Genomic DNA, 20151 nt, shown 5'->3' on the forward strand with positions numbered 1-20151 from the left:
GAACTGAGATGTGTGTGTGTTGGCAGGATTAGTACCTGGTGGTGTTTGGGCATGCAGAGATGTGCTTAAGATGCATGCAGCTGGACAAGCAAAACAGAAAGTGATAGAAAAAAATACATGTTTTGTTATACAACATGTTCTCCTTTCTTTTACCATATGATTGGCAGTATACTGGAGCATGCTGCTCTTTAGCAGAGGTACTTGTCTTTGGGCTGCCATAATTTGTTCTGTAAGACTTCGAATGTACATTTTGAAACAAAACTTCTAGCAGTTATTAAGATCTGGCTTCAGCATTTCGCTTCAGCATTCACAATTATTAAAAAAAAATCCATCTGTTTTTCTCAGAAATTGGATAACTGTGCAGCCTTTGAAAATGGTAAGTGGTAAGTTTTGATGTTCATGGGGAGAGTTTTTTTATTAATATTTTATAACTTGTTTCGTCACTCCTTTGATTTGAAAGAGAGCTCACTGTCATGTAAACTGGTAGAAAATGTAAGATCAGTTGGAGTTTGGAAACGGGACGTGGCTTTTTAACAGCTGGAAATATTTTTTAAAAAACCTTCAACTGTTGCACTGTGTTATGTAAGTAATGGTAATTGCTGCAGTTAGATTTTGATAAAGCATATTTAAATCAGTGAAAGTAAAGACAAGTTTACTGGTGATCTTTACCAATGAGCTTCTTTATCTTTTGTATTATTATACTTTTAGAAGTATATTTAAAGTTTAGTTTAAGAAAATAATCTGCCAGGCATCTGGCACACTTCTGCTGCATAACGCTCCTTGGAGTGGGAGGGAAAGCAATCCTCTTTTAATTTGTACACTTGAAAAATGCATGGAGGAATCATGAAACTCCTGTGAAAACATCTTTATATTGCAGAGTACTCCGAGGAGAGAGATTCTTTCTGAAGCTGTAATTCTTGATTTACTGTTGCATGTGCACCTTTGATTTTATATAGCATGGGTGAGCCTTAGCTCCTAATTTTTATTTACAACCCCAAATCCTCAATCTTGGAAATAAAACCACTGAAAGGAGCCCCCACCCCATGTGACATGTGAGCCTAGGCTTTGAGAATGCCCAAGCGTTACTTTCAAAGTGGTGGCCTACTAAGGGACTAATTAAAACCCTAGATATCTATGGGTTTATAGATTATTCACTGTAATGATGAAAACATATGCAGTGCTTTGCAAAGGCACCTTTCCCCATAGGCTTTTCCACGTTTCATCACAGCTCTTTTTGTTGCAGCTCCCCAGTGATGATGGGCCACAGCACCCAGGTGCAGAGCACCTCTGACTGCTGTTTTGTTGCCCATGAGCCAGCTCTTGGAGCACCAAGCTGCGAAGACCCCACCTTGACAGCTGCCAGGGCATGTAGCTTCACACCCTGGGTGGATTCCAGTCCTCAGGTTAAACTTTTATTTCTCGTTGTGTACGTACGTTTTTGCTGCTTCAATACCTCTGTGCAAGGAAGCCAAGTATATGGGAGACCTGGGAGCCAGGACATGGAAGCCTTCCTGCTAACAAGCAGGTACCAAGGGGAGAGCTGCAGTCCTTACCAGGATCCCAGAGCACTTTCCATACATCACCATTTTAATGTTTCACTTTTTATTTTTTATTTTAAGGCAATATATAGAACAGAAGGGCGCACACACACAGTGAGAGTCTTGCTGCTGCATTTCCTGCCCTGTGTTCATCTCCCAGCACAGTCTGCACAGAAAGTTCCAAGGTACCGTTTAGGTATTAACCAGCTGCCCCACGCTGGGTTGGACTCCTGGCCTGGCCTCCGCTGTACAGCCTCGGAGGAGGCTGAAACCTCCATGGAAATGGGGTTGTTTTGGCCAAAGGTCTTCAGAGCTCATGCGCTACGTGTCCTTGACAACTGACAGTCCAGTAGATGCTTAGGCCATATAAATTTAATTCACGGGACAGTTTGTGTGTCTCTTCGTTCACCAGATACTCCCCAAAAGGCCTTTTCCTACACAGACAGGGGTCCCAGCCGGGCTCTCGGTTAGGACCGCCGCGTTTGCTGTGCCACCTTGAACCGCATGGTCAGGATGTCGCTTATCCCAGCCTCTATCTCATCGTTTACTTGCACAGACCCAACTCCTTCGGGAGTCCCCGTCAGAATCAAATCCCCTTCTTCCAGGGTGACAATTTCGCTGATGTAGCTGATCAGGTAGGGGATGGAGAAGATCATAGAGGAGGTCTCCCCCTCCTGCCTCAGCTTTCCATTCACCTTGAGCCAGATCTTCAGCTTGTGAGGGTCCGGGATCTTCTCCTTGGGCACAAATTCACTGACCGGGCAGGACGTGTTGAAGGCCTTGGCCAAGGTCCAGGGCAAACCCTTCTTTTTACACTCTTCCTGGGTGTCCCTGGCGGTCATGTCCAAGCACAGGGCGTAGCCTGCCACATGCTCCATAGCAGCCTGCTGGGTCACGGCCTGGGCTCTCTTCCCGATCACCACCCCCAGCTCCACTTCGTGGTGCAGGCTGTCGCAGTAGTAAGGCCGGAGAATGGGGGATCCTTCCCGCAGGTAGGCGGAGGAGGGCTTGAGGAAGAAGAGGGGCTCTGAGGGCGGCGCGCTCCCCATCTCCTTGGCGTGCTCGGCGTAGTTGCGCCCCACGCACACGATGTTCCTGCCCCACTCCCAGAAGCGGGCCAGGGGCCGGGAGGAGGCCATGGGCTCGGCGGCTCCTTCACCGGGATGCCCTTGGGGTGTCCTTGCCGGGCCCGGAGGCGCAAACCCTGCCTGCAACGGCGAGCTCCGACCTCCCTCCTTCCTTCCTTCCTTCCTTCCTTCCTTCCTTCCTTCCTTCCCCTGCCTGCTCCCTCCCAAGGACAGGCCGCCTACCCCCCCCCCCCCCGCCTCCTTACCCAGCCCCTCCACGGGGGTTGGCAAACGGCTCGGTTGGGGAAAAAAAAAAGGAAAAAAAAAAAAAAAAAAAGGGCCTGGCCCGGGCGTGCAAGGAGGAGGCGGGCGGCGGCCGGGTGGGAGCAGCGCCGCCCCCGTTGTACGCCGGGGCCGGGGCCGGGGCCGGGGCTGCCGCCGCCGCCGCCGCCTCCCGGGGCGGGGAGCGAAGGTAACCGGGCCGGGCCTGCACCATGCGCGGCGGGGGCTGGCGGAGCCTCGGCACCGCCCTGCGAGCTGGGGCCCTGCTCCGAGCCGGTACGTGGGGAGGGAGGCTCGCCCGGAGCCCACCTGCCCCGGCGGGCACGGAGCGGGGGGCGGCCGGGGGCTGCCCTCGGGAGGGGGGCGGCCGGGGGGTCCCCCTGCCTCCGGGGGGTTCCCCTTGCTCGGGGGGGTCCCCTTACTCCCGGGGGTCCCTTCCTCCGGGGGGGGTCCCCCTTGCTCCGGGGCTGGGCTGGCGGCCTGGGGGGCGCAGCGGCCCCGCAGCCGGCCCCGGGGGGACGTGGGCGCCTGCGGACCCCCCCCAGCCCCGGCGAGCTGCCGAGTTTGACGATGGTTTCTCTTCTCCTTTGCCCACTCAGGGGTGCGCAGAGCTTTTTAAGCTGACTCACAGCCCCAAGTAGGTCAGTATCTGCTTAGCTGGAGCCTGTCTCTGGTGGTGGTTGGTTTTCTTTTTGTTTTTTTTCTTTTTTTTCTTTTTTTTCTTCTCCCCACTGATAACTGATCTCAGGGCTCCTGGAGTTTCTGGACTGCCACGGGTGCTGGTTATGGCTCTGGGGGACAGCGGGCTGGGAGCTGGAATTTTAACCTGAGCTCAACGCGAAATTGTATCGGTAACGTTTTTTAAAAAAAAAAAAAAAAAAAAAAGCCTGGGCTGTGCATTTAAATTTGCGGCCTGAATTCTGAAAGCGTCTCTTTGAACTGGAGCTTGGGCTGGGGCTTGACAGTGTCTCGGGCGAGTCTTGCCAGAGGCCTTTTGCATCACTCCAGCTTTAAGACCTGGCCTTCGTGAGCAAAAATCCTTGGGAGTTACTGCCCGGCTTGGAAACCCTGATGCTATCTTGGGAACAAGCAAACCGAGGGGCTGGCAGACCGAATTTCCCCACTGCAGGGTGTGCACGGGTCCCCGGGCTGGCTGCTGGCGGGGAGCAGGGGCAAGGCGAGCCGCCGTTCCCCGGGGGTGTGCAGCCAACACGGGCTCGCCCGGTGTCCAAAAATATCTGCGTGCAGAGCACATAAAAAAAAGTGAACGTGGTGTTTCTAATTATGTGGCAACGCAGGGATGTACGTCTGGGGATGCATGGGCGGTCACTTTCGTGTCTGTGACAGCTACATTTGAAAGAGCAATTTTCCACTCTTTGCTGTAATTAAAAAAAGAGTAAAACAAAAATACCGTGGAGAAAATGTATAAAGCACCCCTTCGCTGCAGTAACCTATTATTAAACTGCGCTGCTGCCTGCTTGCCCCTAACCTCGAGCGTGCATGCGGTAACATTAATGCTTCCCATGTGCGAACCCTTCCTCTCGGCGAGTCGGGCCGCGCTGACGAGCCGTTCCGCAACACCAAGCGTGCGATCCAGAGGCCTCTGCTGCTCCGCGAGCCCCTGTCACCTCTGCTTCAGGCATCGAGCCAGCGGGGATGTGGCGCAGAACGAGCGAAAATGAAATTACCGGACCTTGATTTTGGAGTAGCCCTGCGCGCAGCACAGTGATCTCGAAACGAGAGCGTTTCGTTAGGTGCAGGGCCAGGGCAGGGGTTAGGAACTGCCTGGGGGTCTGGCGTGAGCAGAGCCGGGGCTGAGCCTGCTCCTCTCCTCCGAGCGGTGCTGGGTGTGCGTGAGGGCTTTTGGTCTGCTCGTCCGACGGGCAGGCTGCAGAGGTGCAGCTCAGCTGCAGATGGGGATCAGAATGAGTTTCACGTTGCATGGATGCTTTCTCCTTCCTTTGTTCAAATCGCATCTCAGAAAACGTTTCCGTATGTGGTGTAGTTTGTTTGTTTGTTGTGCACGAATTGTGAGCTAAACATGCAAAGAGTCTTCAGGATCACGGCCAAGGTTAAAAACGGTTCATAGGAAGAAAGCATTTTAACTATGTGAATAATTCCTTTGAGTTCAAGCTAGGGTTGTGTTTTCTTTTGATTTTTTTTTTTTTATTTTCCAGTTGGCATCTACTGTGCAAACAAACATACAGTAAACGTAGCTCTTGTGAGTGATTACATCCAAAGGAAAAGCGCTCCATGTTATGCTAGAGCAGTTGAGGAGCAATTTTTTTTTTTTCCTATCAAGGAATAGTAAGGATTTGTTATTCTGTTCTTTTTTTTTTTTTTTTTGAAAGGACTTTTCTGCTCCTAAGGACCACTTGGCAGGTATGGATGCTTTCTTTAACACTGTGTGCCTTCCATATCAAATACCCAGAGCATGCCTACACTGTTGTGCCTTGGGATTATTTTTTTTTTGCATTTAATTTTACTACCATCTCCCCTCCATGCCTCCTTTCCAGTACAAGCAGGTGAGGTAGTGGATGCAGAAGGGGAAGATGTTCCAGGGCAGTGGTACTGGAGGGGCCCTGGGGGTGCTGCCACCCCTGTGCCTGGCTTTGCAGCGGCACGCACAGCTGGGAGCTTTGGTCCTGGCCTTGCAGCGCTGTTTGTCCGTCAGCCTCCGGAGCTCCGGGTGGGCTGCAGGCAGCCTGCAGGGCCTCAGCTCCCTGAAGCTGCCTCTTATCAGGACCGACCTGTTTCGAGAGTGGGCCAGGCCGATTAGAGCATGGTGACCCCTCCCTTTGGCACCCGTGGAGGTTACTGAGCACCAAGCGTTGGGCTGGAGGCAGTGGTGCAAAATGAACCAGGAGCTGAGCCAGCCCGATTCGGAGCAATGCAGGCACCTTCAGTGGCATGCGAGGGCCTTGGGTGTTAAAGACAACTGGTGTGTGATTTGTAGAGGCTCGTGCCTCTCGCCCTGCATGTGCATGGACCCAGGCCTGGGTTGTGGATTGCTGGCAGTGGAAGGCCTTGTTGTCTTTGTTTTCCTTCCTTTTTTTTATGTCAGAGCTTCTTATGACTCGGTTGTTTCTTTAAGAACTGTGCATCTGTGAGTTAAAGAGTGGGGAAAAATGGAGCACAGGTTATTTGCATCTGGAATCAGATTTACTACTTGGATCTGATTAAACATTTAACCAAAAGCAAATAGGGAAGCACTGCTGTTGCATCAAGGTAGCCCGTGAGTGAGAACCCTTCCTGCAGTGCATGCCTGGTATCTGCCAGACAGGGAGCCTGGCCCTCCATGTACCTCCCCTCTCTCTGTAGCGCTACGTAAGAAGTGATTTCCCCAATTAATGCACCACGTATTTCTGTTCTAACAGTGTCTATATTTCTCCTTTTTTTTTTTTCCCCTTTTGGTTGTAACATGGCATTTTGTGTTTGTTTTTTTTTTTTTTTTGCAAAGTCATGGTCCCCGGCTGACCTTTGTCCAAGCGCTCCCTCTCTGTTCTGCTTTCCTGCCCCTTGAAATCTCTCCAGTCGAGGTACAGTGCTTTGCCTGCATGAGTACATCCCCAGGAGCAGAGTCCCATCCCTCTTCTGTGAAGCTGCAGAGCACCAAGATCCTCCCATGCCGCGGGGCACAGGGTGACACAGCCAGGCACTAACGCTTTGTCCCGTGGTAGCCGCTCTCCTCTTCCTCTGAAGGAGGCAGGTTGGGCTGTGCATGCCCTTCTCCCTGGCTGCAGGACCTGCTGTGCTGTGTCCCCCTCGTTCCCCTCCTGAGGTCTGGCTGTTTTTGGCTCCCCAGGTCCCGTGTGGCTGCGAGCTGTCTTCCTGCACACAGAGCACGAGCAGAGGAAGTCGAAGACGGTCACGCAAGCCGACATGAAGGTGGAGCTCCTCCCGGCTCTCACAGACAACTACATGTACCTCCTCATCGATGAGGAGACGAAGGAGGCCGCAATAGTTGATCCCGTGCAGCCCCAGAAGGTAATGCCGTCTGCTGCCCCCAGGAGCGGGCTGCTTCCCTGGGAGGTGCTTCCAGGCTGCCACGTACACGAGGGAGTTAGTCACGGGCTGACTCAGGCTTGGGGAAAGGCAGGAAATGCTGGCCTCTCCTATGTACAGATAAAGCTTCACCGAGCTTCTGAGCACAGACAGCTTCTCCCTGACTTCAAGAGTTACTGACCCGATTTTGTTCCCTCCCCTAGTTTGCTCTTATGCAGAAAAGAGGAAATGGGACTGAGCCTGGCAGGATCAGAGACCTTGTGTCCTGATCTGTAACGACTCCCTGAAGAGGGATGGGCCCTCTGCGGAGTTGCTGGGGTGTTTGCATGCAGGTGTGGCTCTCAAACCCGGTAGTGGTTGCACACAGGTACCAGGTGTGCTGTTAAGCTGCCTCGTGTGAGTTCTAATGCTCTCCTCATGCCTCTGTCTGCAGGTTTTGGATGCAGTCAAAAAGCATGGCGTGAAGCTGACCACTGTCCTGACCACACACCATCACTGGTAACTTCATCTGCTGTAGTGGGATCCCCCTTTCCTCCGCGTTAGCACAAGCAGTTAATAATTGTTTCTCTCCTGGATCAGATTTCTCTAGTCAGGAGCTTAGGTGTGAGGGGAGGATCAGAGCTCAGGCAGTGCCCCTCGGTCTGTCTGACACCAGGATACCGACTGTGCAGGGACACGGGTCCCTGGGTGTCCCGGTGGGCCTGGATTCAGCGTGCAGATGTGAGGACAGGAGTAAACAAGAAAGGCGCCAGCGGTGACAGTTCATCCTTGCATCTCTGGGCCTTTCCTTTTTAACTGCTTTGGCAGTGATGCTTACTCGTGTTATTGGTGGCTCAGCTGGAGCAGGCAGTCCTCCCAAACCTTCCTTTATAATGTAGAAAAGGGGCAAATGGAGTAAGAGAAGTCTCTAAGAGAGGATGGCTCAAATCAGCACTCCGTTGTGTGCCCGCGGGGGACAGTTGCTTTGGCTGTTCCCTGCCTGCTTATTTGACCAGACAGCTTGGAGCTACGACTGATCAAACGTTAGCACAGACTCAGAAGCACGGTGGAGAAATAATTTGTGAGGCAAAGGAAGACACTCCCTCAATCAGAGGTTGGTAAAGGGCTGCTTTGAAGTTGTATGTCAAGATCTCTCCTAGAAGATGTCCAGGCGCTAGCAGACTGGACATGCCCAGGCTATCCCAACTGCTTTTTGTTTCTTTGAATAGCTCTGCGGAAGGACAGTCTGGTCCTTACCTGGTCCAGAGGCATGGTGAGTACAGGAGGAAGTGAAGTGCAGAGAAATCCGTATGAAGTAGCCGAGTGCACAGCGAAGATGGGGAAGTCTTCCTGTGCCTGGAGTCAAGCCAGACTTTCCTATGAGTAATTCTTGCTATGGCCAGGCACATTGTTTAGACTACGAGTTCTCTGTGTTAGAGCCTTTAACCTTCAAAATGCTGACTTCTTTTAGCTGGTCAGTGGAATAAACGTGTAGGTAGCTGGGGAGTGCAACGCTGAGTTGCTGGGGCAGGTCTCTGCGGCACGGTACTTAGTCAGCACTTGTGGGAAGATTACCTGGGTTGCAGATTAACTCTGCCAGGGACGTAGAGATGAATGTTTTGCTTGAGCAGTTTTGCAGTGGTGAACCTGAGTAACCTCTCCCATGGGTCGTAGTGGAGCCACTGAATTGATAACTGTTATCGCAGTGATCTCAGTGTCTCAGCGCCCCAGTTACTGGAGAGGTGACTCTCATCCTCTGAGGCTGGTGTTCCCCAACCAGGTGTGAAGCTGAGGGGGTTGTTGGAGAGACAGTGACCAAGGTCCTGTTCCGAAATCCTTCCTGAACGTGCTGCTCTACAGCCACCAGCCCTTACTTAACTGGCATTTAAAGAAACTATCTCCACTAGTGCTGATGTAGCATGCTCTTGGATAGGAGGACAGTGTTAGATGTCAGGATATTGTAAGACTAGTTGATCAGAAATGATCACTTGGAGGTTACCATTGCAATATGAGTTAAGATAAATTTGTGTTCATCCTTACCAAAATCCCTTTTTCTGACCTTCCAGGGACCATGCTGGAGGAAACGAGAAGCTCGTTAAGATGGAGACGGGGTTGCGCGTGTATGGCGGGGACAGCAGAGTTGGAGCACTGACACAGAAGGTGTCTCACCTGACGACGCTCAAGGTAAAGGGAGTGATCTGTAGGACTGAGGGCATCTTCCATTTTGTCACAGCTTTGGAGGCGGACTGGTGTGGTCATGGCTGTTTTACCTTTTTAACGTTTCTCAGAAGTAGTTGATGGTTTAGCTACATCTTTCCCCCTTTTCCTGCCCTATGAGCCACAGCCCCTCCGGCTCCTTTTAGCTGGTGAGACTTCTCTCATGGTAACATTGGCATGGCTCAGACACGTGTGTTGCCTGGGACATGCTGGGTGTCTGTCTGCTCTTTGACAGCTGCCTTAACTGGGGTGGTCAGAGCCAAAATGTGAAAGCACAGGGCTTGTGTTCCACTTAGAGCCTGGGTAGCACTGAGGAAATGCAAAGGGTGCTCTCTGAATGAAGGCTGAAATACAGGGAGAAGAGAAAGTGGGCCAGCAGGGCTAGCTGCCTTGCATTGCTTTTCCAGAGCTAAAGTGGCAAACCTTGTTGTAACGCGGCTGTTTATAGATGAGCTGGCAGATTGCATAAACTGCTATGAAATTTGCAGGCTGGCATGAATGTCACTGCTATTCCTGCAGTGCACCTTTTGTGGGGCAGTCAGAAGCAAAGAAGGGAGCACAGAAGAACATGGGAAGGTGCACAAATTAAGGCTGTGGGGTAAACATCCTCGTGAATGTGTTTAATCCCTCCCTTTTCTTGAGCGTCTTCCACTTCTACCCTTCAGCTTCATTTTTGTTTGGAGCTTTTTCCGCTTGATTAACTTTGTTTAGGATTTTGTATGGCTCTAGATCTATTTTCCCTTGCTGCCAACCAGACGCTGAGTCACTCTGCATGCAAATGAAAGAATCTGGCAGTTCCCTTTGTAACAACACCTGCTAAGAGGAAACAGCTCCCTTCCAAGTCCTTGCCATAAAACTCTTTTGCTGGACTCTCTCAGGAAAAGAGCTGATGTTTACCGACCAGCTACGTGAGAATTTGCCTGTAGGACTACTAGGCCATTGTAATAGTTGCAATTCTTTTCTAATCGTACAAATGCTACCAAACAGTAGCTTAAGCTCCAGTCTTCTGCCTTCTTCTCAGGTGGGATCTCTTAATGTGAAATGCCTCTGTACGCCGTGTCACACTTCTGGACACATCTGTTATTATGTGACTAAGCCAAATAGCTCCGAGCCACCTGCTGTTTTTACAGGTGAGGAGTTGGGAGGTTACACCGCCGGCAGTCTGTGTTGCGAAGAAATAAGCTACCCCTCTGCCTGTGTGCTCCTGACTCTGGATGTCCATTTGTTCCTTATTACCCGTGCAGCTAACTTAACTTCCACACCTTGTCCCCGCACCAAAAGCTACCTAGTAGTAATTGTAGATGAAACCGGTGAAACTCCTCTAGTTCCGTAAAGTATTGCTGGACGCCCTGCAAGCAAAATCAAGAGTGAGCCCTGGATGAGTCCTACCTCTAGCACTTTTTTTTCAATGAAATGAGCTGGTTGTTGCTTTTTTGTTGTCCTCACAGTAAAGAGGACAAGTGTTCATTGTCCATTGTAGAAGGGACAAGAGCGGAGAGCAGACTTACAGGTAGGGAAGCTCTGGCATGGTGAGGCTGTGGGATTTCCTGCATCAGAAGCTGAGATTAGGTTAGAGAGGCATTTGTTGTGTGGGTTTATGTAGCACCGAGCCAGTGTGGGGCAGCAGTAAAGCCTGGCCGTCCCTGTGCCTTTCTGGTGAGGGCAGAGCAGTGTGGGCTGCAGAGAGGACAGCAATGGCAAGACCGAGCCCTCAGGGTGTTCACATCTGGGTGTGAAATGTTCTGTCTGGTCCTGATGCCATGTCATGCCTTGCTTGCAGGTGACACGCTGTTCGTGGCTGGCTGTGGGAAATTCTTCGAGGGAACCCCAGAGGAAATGTACAGAGCACTGATTGAGATTCTGGGCAGCTTGGAGCCTGAAACGGTATGAAACTCTTATGCTAGTAAGGTAACCAGCGAGAAACTACTACAGGCATCAGAAAAACCATCTTCCCAATAATACTGTTTTTCAATGAGACAATTTCTCGTGTTGAAGGAATGCACGCTTACTTCAGGAATTGTATTTGATGCTGAATAGCTGGAGTCCTTTGAGAAGGAAATGGGTACCCAAATACGCTTGTGTTCTGTGGGGAAAGTAGTCTGCTTTTTGAAACAAAGGCTGGAGAGCTTGGATGCCCTGGTTCTTTTATCAGGCTTAGTGTTAAATTCACACATAGTACTGGCTGATAACTCCCAGCACTTTGCATCTATCTCTAGTAGAGAGTACGGTGTATCCTGGGGGCTTGACTCTGTTGTTCCTGCTGTGTACAATAACGCTGAGGATGGTACTTGGCACTCCACCTTTGTGCCCTCAGAGTTACCACGTGTAACTCATCCTTTCTCTTCCTAGAGAGTTTACTGTGGTCATGAATACACTATCAACAATCTCAAATTTGCTCGGCACGTTGAACCCAATAATGTAACTATCCAGGAGAAGCTCGCTTGGGCCAAGGTAGGTTGGTTCATGCTTTTCCTAAGCTTCTTGTGTGCTTTCGTGCAGGAAGAGCCACTCTGAGGAAATAGAGGAGAGGGGACAATGGTGGGGCTCAGGGAAGGTAGATACCGGTGAGAAGCTGCAGTTTGGTTGTGCATTCAGGGGAGCGATGTGTTGGGGAACAGGGTTGGGTGTGGGGCCCGGAGGAGACAGTTTGCTATCCTGTGGAGATGTGACCCTCCCTGAGAACTCCTTGGTACAATTACAGGCTGGTTGTCCACATCCATGTGGGAGTCCCACGAAAGCTATCACCCAGGTCTTTCTTTCCATGTGTGCTTCGGTCCTTGTCTGACTGTGTGTGGCTCTGCAAAGGGCCTGGCCTGAGAAGCAGTTCAGGCAATTTGGTGCAACACTAACCCATCACGGTTCGTACACGGGATGTTCCTCATTCACCAAAACGTTCCTCATCAGGCAGGAATCTCTCCCTTGTTCTAGGCCAAGTACGACAGCGGCGAGCCAACCATACCCTCCACCATCGCAGAGGAGTTCACATACAACCCCTTCATGCGAGTGAGGTAGGGAGGGGTGGGAACGGTCCCTCTGGCTTGGGGTGAAGGGGGGACGTGGGAAGGATGAGGTCTGTGAAGAAAGAGCCTTAAGTGTGAATTACTCTCCTGCTTCATACATTCCTGTTCAGTGCCCTCAAGACTCTCCTTAAAGCATTTGCATTCCAAGAGTAAGGAAGGTAAAGTACTCGTTGTCCTGGCAGAAGGTGGTTGCAGTAAAATATGAAGGGTTTTGGCGAGCACCTCTGCCAGTGCTGAAGTCCCTGACTCAGGAGCTAGAACAAGCTTTATTGTGTAATGATGTTCCTTCATCACAGAGGGTTGGGCAGACAGACGCAGTAAAAAGATGCCATTCAAGGCATAAAAGTGTTTGCAACTTCCTCTTGCCCGTGAGTGTTTAAACCAAGAGAGCTGATAAGCTTGCGCCAAAGCCCCGAGTCCTTGATCTTAAACAGAACATATCCCCTTGATACAGGCAAAATGTGGCAGTAGTGACTTCATATCAGAGATTTTATCTTCCAGCCTTTGCATTTACTGTCCCTGGCGTTCCCTCCTGGCAGGGAGAAGACAGTTCAGCAGCACGCCGGGGAGACGGATCCTATCCGAACAATGGGAGCCATCAGAAAAGAGAAGGATAACTTCAGGGTCCCGAAGGACTGAGCACTCTGCCTAGGTCACTTTACTGTCAGTTTCACAGCAACTTAGATTATTCAGATGTCTTAGGAATTGAACGTTCTGTTGTGGTCGAGACAGTCTTATTTAGGTTTTTATTTTGTTTTGATTGAGGAAAAAAAAAAAAAGCACTTTGCCCTTGTTGAGATACTCTACAGCATATTTATAATGAAGAATATTTATCCCTTTATTGCTGGCTCTCAAACTGTCACATGTCACACGCAGATCATTTTACAAGCTTTGGTACATAGCTCAGAGGCTGGGGTAGGGAAGGGCCAAGCCTTGAGGCCTAGGAAAAAACCTCCTGTTATTTTTGTAGGCGCCTAATGTGAATGCAGACAGTGGGATTGGGGCTGTTTTACGTGAAGGTATTCGGTCTCCGTTTAAAACAGGGACAAAATGCAGTTAACTGCATTGCCATCTGAAGATAGAAACTTTTCTTCCATGCTGCTACTTAAACTATTCTAAGTCCGTCACTTCTGGCTCTACTAAAACCGCTCTCAGTGACAGACCTGCTCTGCCGCAGCCAGTTTAGGGCATGGTTTGTAAAATATGCTGTGGCCTGACTCTTCAAATGGCACGCTGGGACTGTCCAGCTGTTCCGCAGGGATCTCCTCTTCTCTTTGACATTCCTTGTCACGGATCGCAGTAACTTTTCCAGGCAGCAGCATGCTGGCTTAGGGATTGCACTGTTGCTTATGCCCTTTCCCTGTTAACGTAAGCCTGCTTGCATGCACCTGCTTCCTGCTCGTGGGTGTGATCTGTGTGTTACTTGTGTTAGTACCACGAAGAAGGAATTTGTCTGCTGTTCCCTGAGAAGAAAGAACTTACCTAGTGTATAAGTGTCTTATAGGCTTGGCATCTGTCTTTAATGCATCTTCCTCCCAGGTGTATTAAATTCCTCGTTTCTTGATCTCAGTTGCATGCTGCGGATCTGCTCAAATACAAGAGATTTTTAAACAAATGCTTCACAGCTGAAACTGTAATAACAGATTTGAACAATTTTGGTTCCAGTTTCTCTCTCTAGCGCACGCTGGTTGGTAAGTAATGCCAGGACGGAGCGCACAAGCACCTGGATTTCACCTCTGTAACTTGGTCTGCTGTTCTAAAGAGCGTGCTGAGTGGCAGTGTAGGAGCGGAGGTTGGTGTAGCACCATTTCCTTATTTGCTTTAAAAAAAAAAAAGAAAGGTAAATTTTATGTATTTTAGAAAAATGGTACCTAAAACTTTACTGACTCCTTAACTTGAATGCTGTGCTGCTACAACTAAGCATGACTGTACTGATGGCTGTTTGACAACTGAGGAAATAAACGCAGCTGTAAACAGTGGGGCAGTCTGGAAAAAAAGTCGGCCTCTTAAACTCTTATTTTTTTGTACTGGTGATTAAAGTCAGCGACCTTGTAGCAGCTTTCCTCCAAATCCCACTGGGCAGCAGGTAGGCATTTGGGGAACATCTGAGGCTTTATTCGAGGTCTTGTTAAGCCTGTATTTTTATTTTAAACGGAGAACAAATCTCCTGGGGGGAGCCGAGGGATCGATGACCCCCTGCGTTGAACCGGTGGCTGCAAGAGGAGCTGCCCCCTGCCCTGTGGCTGTGTTGCACTGAGAGCTGGGGAAGGAGGGAGGGGAGGGAAAAGGAGGGAGAGGAGGAAGAGGAAGAGGAGGGAGGGGAGGGAAAAGGGGGAGAGAGAAGGAAGGGGAAAAGGAGGGAGGGGGGGGGAAGGGGGGGAGGGGAGGGGAGGGAAAGGGGGGGAGGGGAGGGAAGGGAAAAGGGAGGAAGAGAAGGAAGAGGAAAAGAAGGGAACGGAAAAGGAGGGGAAGGAAAAGGGAGGGAGGGGATGGGAGGAAGAGGAAAAGGAGGGGAAGGGAAGGAAATGGAAAAGGGGGGAGGGAGGGCAGGAAGGAAGAAGAAAAGGAGGGAGGGGAGGGAAGGGAAAAGGAGGGAGGGAAGGGGACGAGGTTGGCCACCCCCCTCCGTGGACACCGCCCTCCCCCCCGCCGCGGCCCTTCCCCTCCCCTCCCCTCCCCTCCCCTCCCGTCCCTTCCCCTCCCTCCCCGCCCGGCCCCGCCCGCAGGTAGCGGCCGCCTCCGCCGCCGGGGGGGGGGGGGGTCCGGGGGTGTCCGGGCGGGCGGGCCCGGGAGCATGAAGGTGAAGGTGGTGTCGGTGCTGGAGGACAACTACATGTACCTGGTCATCGAGGAGCGCACCCGCGACGCCGTGGCCGTGGACGCCGCCGTGCCCAAAAGGGTGAGAGGCGCCGGGCCCTTCCCCTGCCCGGGGGGGGCTCTGCCCGGAGCGGCCCCCCCCTGCCGACCCCCCCCCAGCCCCACCGGCCCCGATCGCTCCCCCCAAACCGCCCCCGTGTGTGCCCCCCCCCCCCCCCCCCCCGCTGCCGCAGGCACTGCAGGCGCCGGCGCTTTTTGTTTTGTTTTTCTCTTTTTTTTTTTTTTCCTTTTTTTTTTTCCTTTTTTTTTTTTCTTTTTTTTTTTTTTAAGCGTTCGCCGCTTGCTCGCACGTCTCCTTCCTCCTCCGGGAGGGCAGCCCCGGGGGGGGCGGGGGGGGAGCTGGGGGCGCTGAATTTGGGCTCCCCGGGGAGGCTCCAGGCGGCCGAGCCCCGGCTGCAGCGCAGGAGCGGGGGGGGGGCCGCGATGGGCCCGGAACGCCACCGGCCCCAAAATGACCCCGGCCCCAAAATGACCCCGGCCCCAAAACAGCCCCCAGCCCCCCGGGAGCTGCCCCTTTGCACCCCCTGCCCTGCTCTGAGCGATGGGTCCCGCGCGTTGAGCCGTGCCTTGGGCCCCTGGCAGCCCCCCCCCAGCGCCGTGCGTGGTTTTCGGGGTGCCTTTGCTCTCGCCGGGCCCCCCGGTTTGTGGTGCGGGACCCATCCTGCGCTGCGCTGGGTGCCGGCTGCTCCGAGAGCGGCCGCGCTCTGCTGGGTGGCTGCGGGGCGTTGGGTGCGGGGCATTGGGCGTTCATCACCTCCTGCGCTCACCATATTGCTTCTCCTGGCCCCTTCCAGCTGCTGGAGATCGTCCGGAGGGAGGACGTGGTGCTGCGAGCCGTGCTCACCACCCACCACCACTGGTAAGTGCCTCTGGCCACCGCACGGGGTGCAGGCGGTGGCCGTAGCTGCGGCCGTGGCCGTGCCCAGCGGTGCCCAGCGGTGCCCGTTGCCCTCCTCTCCCCGCGCAGGGACCACGCGCGGGGCAATGAGGAGCTGGCGAGGCTGTGCCCCGGGCTGCGGGTGTACGGCGCCGACGAGCGGATCGGGGCCCTGACGCACAAGGTGGCCCCCAACGAGGAGCTGACGGTGCGTGGCCCTGGGGGTGTTTGCGGGCGTGCAGCCCCTGGGGCGGTGCAGAGGTGGCACCGCTCGTGTGGGGTGGGCACGCTGACCACGGGGAGAAGCCCTGTCCCCTTCCCGGCATGTTTGGGATGGCGCTGGGGCACCCCAAAGGCTGCGTCCCCCTTGGTGTTCCCCACCCGCCGGGCCCCGGGCAGGCAGCACAGGGGGGTTCGGGGAGGCCAGGGGTCCGCGGTGAGCCCGGAGCGTGCCTGGCCATGGCCCTGACCCTCCCTCCCCACAGTTCGGGGCCATCCGCGTGAGGTGCCTCTTCACCCCCTGCCACACCTCGGGCCACATGTGCTACTTCATGTGGGAGGACGGCTCCCCGGATGCCCCTGCTCTCTTCTCAGGTACCCCCGCCCCGCTGCCGTGCACCCCACGCCGCCTACCCCATGCCCACCCCGTGCTCGTGGGGCAAATCTGCCGCGTACCCCTGTCCGGCCGCGGGTTTGGGGTCCGCCCCCGTGCCCAGCCCCGTGTCCCCGCAGGTGACACCCTGTTCGTGGGAGGCTGCGGGAAGTTCTTCGAGGGGACGGCGGAGCAGATGTACACCAACCTCACCCAAGTGCTGGGGGCGTTGCCGAAGGAGACGGTGAGCGCCCCGGATCTCAGCCTGGGGGGGGTGAAATGCTGGGGGGGGGCTGTTGGGGTGGCAGCGCCCATCCCCAGGGCTGCATGCACTGGGGTGCAGCAGGGTCGGATCCGGCACCAGGAGCCTGTGTGACGCCGGGTGCTTCCAATGCCATTGCAGAAGGTGTTCTGCGGCCACGAGTGCACCATCCGAAACCTCAAGTTCGCCTTAAAAGTGGAACCGGAGAACGAAGTAGTGAAGAAGAAACTTGCGTGGGCCAAAGTAAGTGTCTGTGCCCCTGTGGGGGTGATGGCTGGTTGGGGTGTTGGGTGCCAGCGGGTTTTTGGATGCATCTGGTTCCTTGCAGCAGCGGGATGACGAGGACTTGCCCACAGTGCCCTCCACGCTGCAGGAGGAGTTCCTCTACAACCCCTTCCTGCGGGTCACGTAAGCAGATCCGGCAACTTGAGGGCACAAAGGGCCCCGCACGGGGCAGCCCCTAAACAGGGCCAGCATCCATCCCTGTCCTGCTGCTCCCGGCTCCAGACCTGCTCCCCCTTTCCCTCCGGCATCGCCCCTTCTCCCAGTGGCTTTGTTGGGCAGTGGGAATCCCAAGCCCCGAGGGAGGGAAGGGTGCCTGCATGTGGGGTCCCGCGCTGCCACCGCAGGGTACCTGCAGACCAGCCCTGCGTGCCTGCAGTGCCCCCAGCATGAGGCTGTGCCCCCAGCATGAGGCTGTGCCCCCCGCTGTCCCGGTGGCAAGCTGGGTCCCCATCCTGTCCCCGCCATCCCAGCGGAGCCGTTGCCCTTGCAGGGAGGAGGCCGTGCAGAAATTCACGGGCAAGACGGAGCCGGTGGAGGTGCTGAGGGCTCTCCGCACCGAGAAGGATAACTTCAAGAAGCCCAAGGAGCGGCCCCATCCCCAGGCCGTGCTGGCCTTCGACTGGGGACTTTTCAGCCCCTTCCTGGAGAAGAAGTGAGCCGCGGTGGCAGCAGGCGGCTCCCCGGTGCGGCCGTGGGCACGGCCACCAAAACGCAGCGTCCCGGTGGTGGCAGGGGCCTCGCCGCTGGGAAGGGGCTCCTGTCCCGAACCTGCTCGTTTTCAGCCCAATCTGCTGTCGCTCCCTCCAGCGCCGAGCACGGCTCCTGCTGCCCTCGGGAGCTTTGGAAGCGTGTGGCTGCCTCCAGCGAGCAGCCGCGCCGGTCAGCCCTGCGCCGCCGGGACGTGGGTGCTGCTGGAAGAGGGTGAGGAGGCGTTTGGGGGGAGCGGGGAGACCGGCAGCGCTCAGCAGGCTCCAGACCCTTCTGCCTCCTCCAACTGCCTCGTGCTGCTCCGCTCGGGCATCCCCGTGCCCTGGTCAGGCTCAGGGCAGGGACGGGTTCGAGGCCCTGGGGACGCGCAGGAGGAGCTGCCGGGTGTCGAGCTGGAGGTCAGCAGCAGCCGCTGGACTTCAGAGCTGGGCTGACAGAAACCCTGCCTGCGTTGTGGTTTGTGTATTTTTTTCTGTTTTTACTTTCTAGTTTTTGTAGGCAATGTAGGAGATCATTTAGGGGTTTCTAAGGCAATTGCTGATTTAACGGAGCCATCCAAATTGCTTAAACCTTGCAGGATACATTCAGGTGGAGCTCAGGCACGGAGGAGAGCATGCTCTAAACCCCTCTTTTTACAGTGCTTTTCAGGGTGGGAGAGCTTTTAGGCAGCAAGCAACAACATGCTGCTATGGATCCATTACATTTTTTTTTTTTTCCCCAAGATAGAATACTGGAAAAATACTGGATGAAACTTACGTGTACCTCGCCTTTCCTCTAGAATAAGAGTGAGGGAGCAGCTGGGTCTCTTATGCCTCTTGTTTGCAGCCCTCATTGTTCAGTTTGTGCAAAATCAGTACTGTATTTCATTTTATTTTTTTTAAGTCTGAGAAATGTGTAGAGCTTTTATTTTGCAGGTGGTGGTGAGTTGTATTACAAAACTGAGTAACGTAGTTTTGTAGGGAAAAATAGGGCTTGGAGGTAGCTCTGTAAATAGCTGTGAAAAATCCCTCCGATGGGTCTGGTTTGGGGCCGGTTGCTCCGTGTTGGGCAGTCACGCAAATCTCTTTTTTTTTTAACTTCAGTTGTGCAATGTGTGTGTGGCTAATTGTGTCGATGTTGCTCAGTTTACCTCTAGTTCATGCAGATTAAATGAGAACAGAAAGGAGCAAACAGGAGTTGGCCCCACAGCCCCATACTACAGGGGTGTCCTTTTAAACAGCACTGATTACAAACTTTATAGCTCCTAACACTGGAATAGAGTTGACTTCAGGATCTGTTGTGTGTGGACTGTGAATTGCAGCTGTTACCACTGAAGCCTGATTTACGGCCTTTTTTTCCCTTGCTAGAAACTTGACTAAGGTTTTCTTTTTTGCCTTTTTTTTTTTTAATTATATTGTTAGAATTTACTCTTCTGCACAGGAAGGGAAGAGTCAGTCCTGCTGCACAAGTTGCCTCGGTACTATTGCCTCCCAGTTACTCAGTTCAGATGCAATGGTACAGTTTGTAGGTGATGCCCTGACAGGCATCTGTTACCTGGGGAGTGCCTGTGGAATATTATTTATACTGGGAGCGAAGACGCACTTGGGTGCATGTGGGAGGGTTCCTGAACTGCCACGGGGTTTGCTCGTGTTGACAGCAGCATGCAGCCCAAAGGCTGGGTGAAACTGGAGCTGTTCTTGAGACCATGGCAAGAACAGACACCTGGGAGAGTTTGTGGGAGCTGTGCTCTGGGTACGTTCTGGGTGGAGAGTCCTCTGACAGCTTTAGTAAGGTGCACGTTGGTATCCTGGTAACTGGAGGTGACAAAATGCAAATCCTCAGTTGTTTAATCTGCAGCTAATTCAGCTTTACTTGTGCACTTCTGGCTGGATGTGCATGTTCTCAACAGAAACAGAATGTGTTTCTTTTGCACTGATGTACAAAGTTTATGGTCTCAGCACTTCAGCACGTTGGACTTAGTTTGCGTTAGCACTGGTATCTCTTCCTGTAGATAAAAATGTTATGATTTAGCATAACACTGTTACAGAACTATGCATGGAGAAGGGCATTCACTGCAACTACCAACTTGCTCGTGTATGACTAGGGAAGGGAGGGGGAAACGGGGGGAGATTTTTGCCTTATGAACACTGTGAATTCACTAATTGATCGGCAACACCTAAAATATGTAAAGCTTTTAATTAAAAAACATTAAAATTGTCTTTTACACTGTTGGCTTACTTCTAATGAATGCTGGGAGGCTTTGAGAAGGACACAGGGAAGTGTCAGAGAAGCTGTTGAGAAGCAGGTTAAGGTCTGGCAGCTTTGCCTTTTGCCAGCCCTGAGCCCAAGGCGCGCAGTAACTGAGTGCGGGTTCTCTCTGAAGAGGGTCTGGGCAAGGGTTCAGTTTGGGCTAGATGCAGTAATCAGCTTTGGCTGTTTGTATTTACTCTGAAGGAAGAAAGC

General features: G+C 53.1%; 3 protein-coding genes across 10 annotated transcripts; 2 read left to right on the top strand and 1 right to left on the bottom strand.

Moving 5' to 3' along the window:
* Positions 1-1585: 1585 nt before the first annotated feature.
* Positions 1586-2849, bottom strand: FAHD1 (fumarylacetoacetate hydrolase domain containing 1). The gene has a single exon (XM_013174962.3). It carries the CDS (start codon positions 2675-2677, stop codon positions 2006-2008), a length of 672 nt encoding a protein of 223 aa, XP_013030416.3. The 5' UTR covers positions 2678-2849; the 3' UTR covers positions 1586-2005.
* On the top strand, positions 2512-14132 carry HAGH (hydroxyacylglutathione hydrolase). Of its 8 annotated transcripts, none has more exons than XM_066977548.1 (11): positions 2512-2530; positions 3487-3528; positions 5239-5269; positions 6693-6874; positions 7326-7390; positions 8938-9055; positions 10110-10218; positions 10869-10972; positions 11438-11539; positions 12017-12096; positions 12648-14132. In XM_066977548.1, exons 4-11 carry the CDS (start codon positions 6770-6772, stop codon positions 12745-12747), a joined length of 783 nt encoding a protein of 260 aa, XP_066833649.1. In that variant the 5' UTR covers positions 2512-2530; positions 3487-3528; positions 5239-5269; positions 6693-6769; the 3' UTR covers positions 12748-14132. The 8 variants fall into 8 exon arrangements, with proteins under 8 accessions (XP_066833649.1, XP_066833651.1, XP_066833650.1 ...); XM_066977547.1 differs by lacking the exon at positions 2512-2530 and adding an exon at positions 3061-3163; XM_066977549.1 differs by lacking the exons at positions 2512-2530; positions 5239-5269 and adding an exon at positions 2999-3077.
* A 685-nt stretch (positions 14133-14817) lies between these two features.
* Positions 14818-19932, top strand: HAGHL (hydroxyacylglutathione hydrolase like). Its single transcript, XM_066977767.1, has 8 exons — positions 14818-15007; positions 15780-15844; positions 15953-16070; positions 16348-16456; positions 16595-16698; positions 16858-16959; positions 17045-17124; positions 17492-19932. Exons 1-8 carry the CDS (start codon positions 14903-14905, stop codon positions 17655-17657), a joined length of 849 nt encoding a protein of 282 aa, XP_066833868.1. The 5' UTR covers positions 14818-14902; the 3' UTR covers positions 17658-19932.
* Positions 19933-20151: the final 219 nt, after the last annotated feature.

This window comes from Anser cygnoides, chromosome 15 (genome assembly GCF_040182565.1).
Source record: "Anser cygnoides isolate HZ-2024a breed goose chromosome 15, Taihu_goose_T2T_genome, whole genome shotgun sequence".
Lineage (NCBI taxonomy): Eukaryota > Metazoa > Chordata > Aves > Anseriformes > Anatidae > Anser > Anser cygnoides.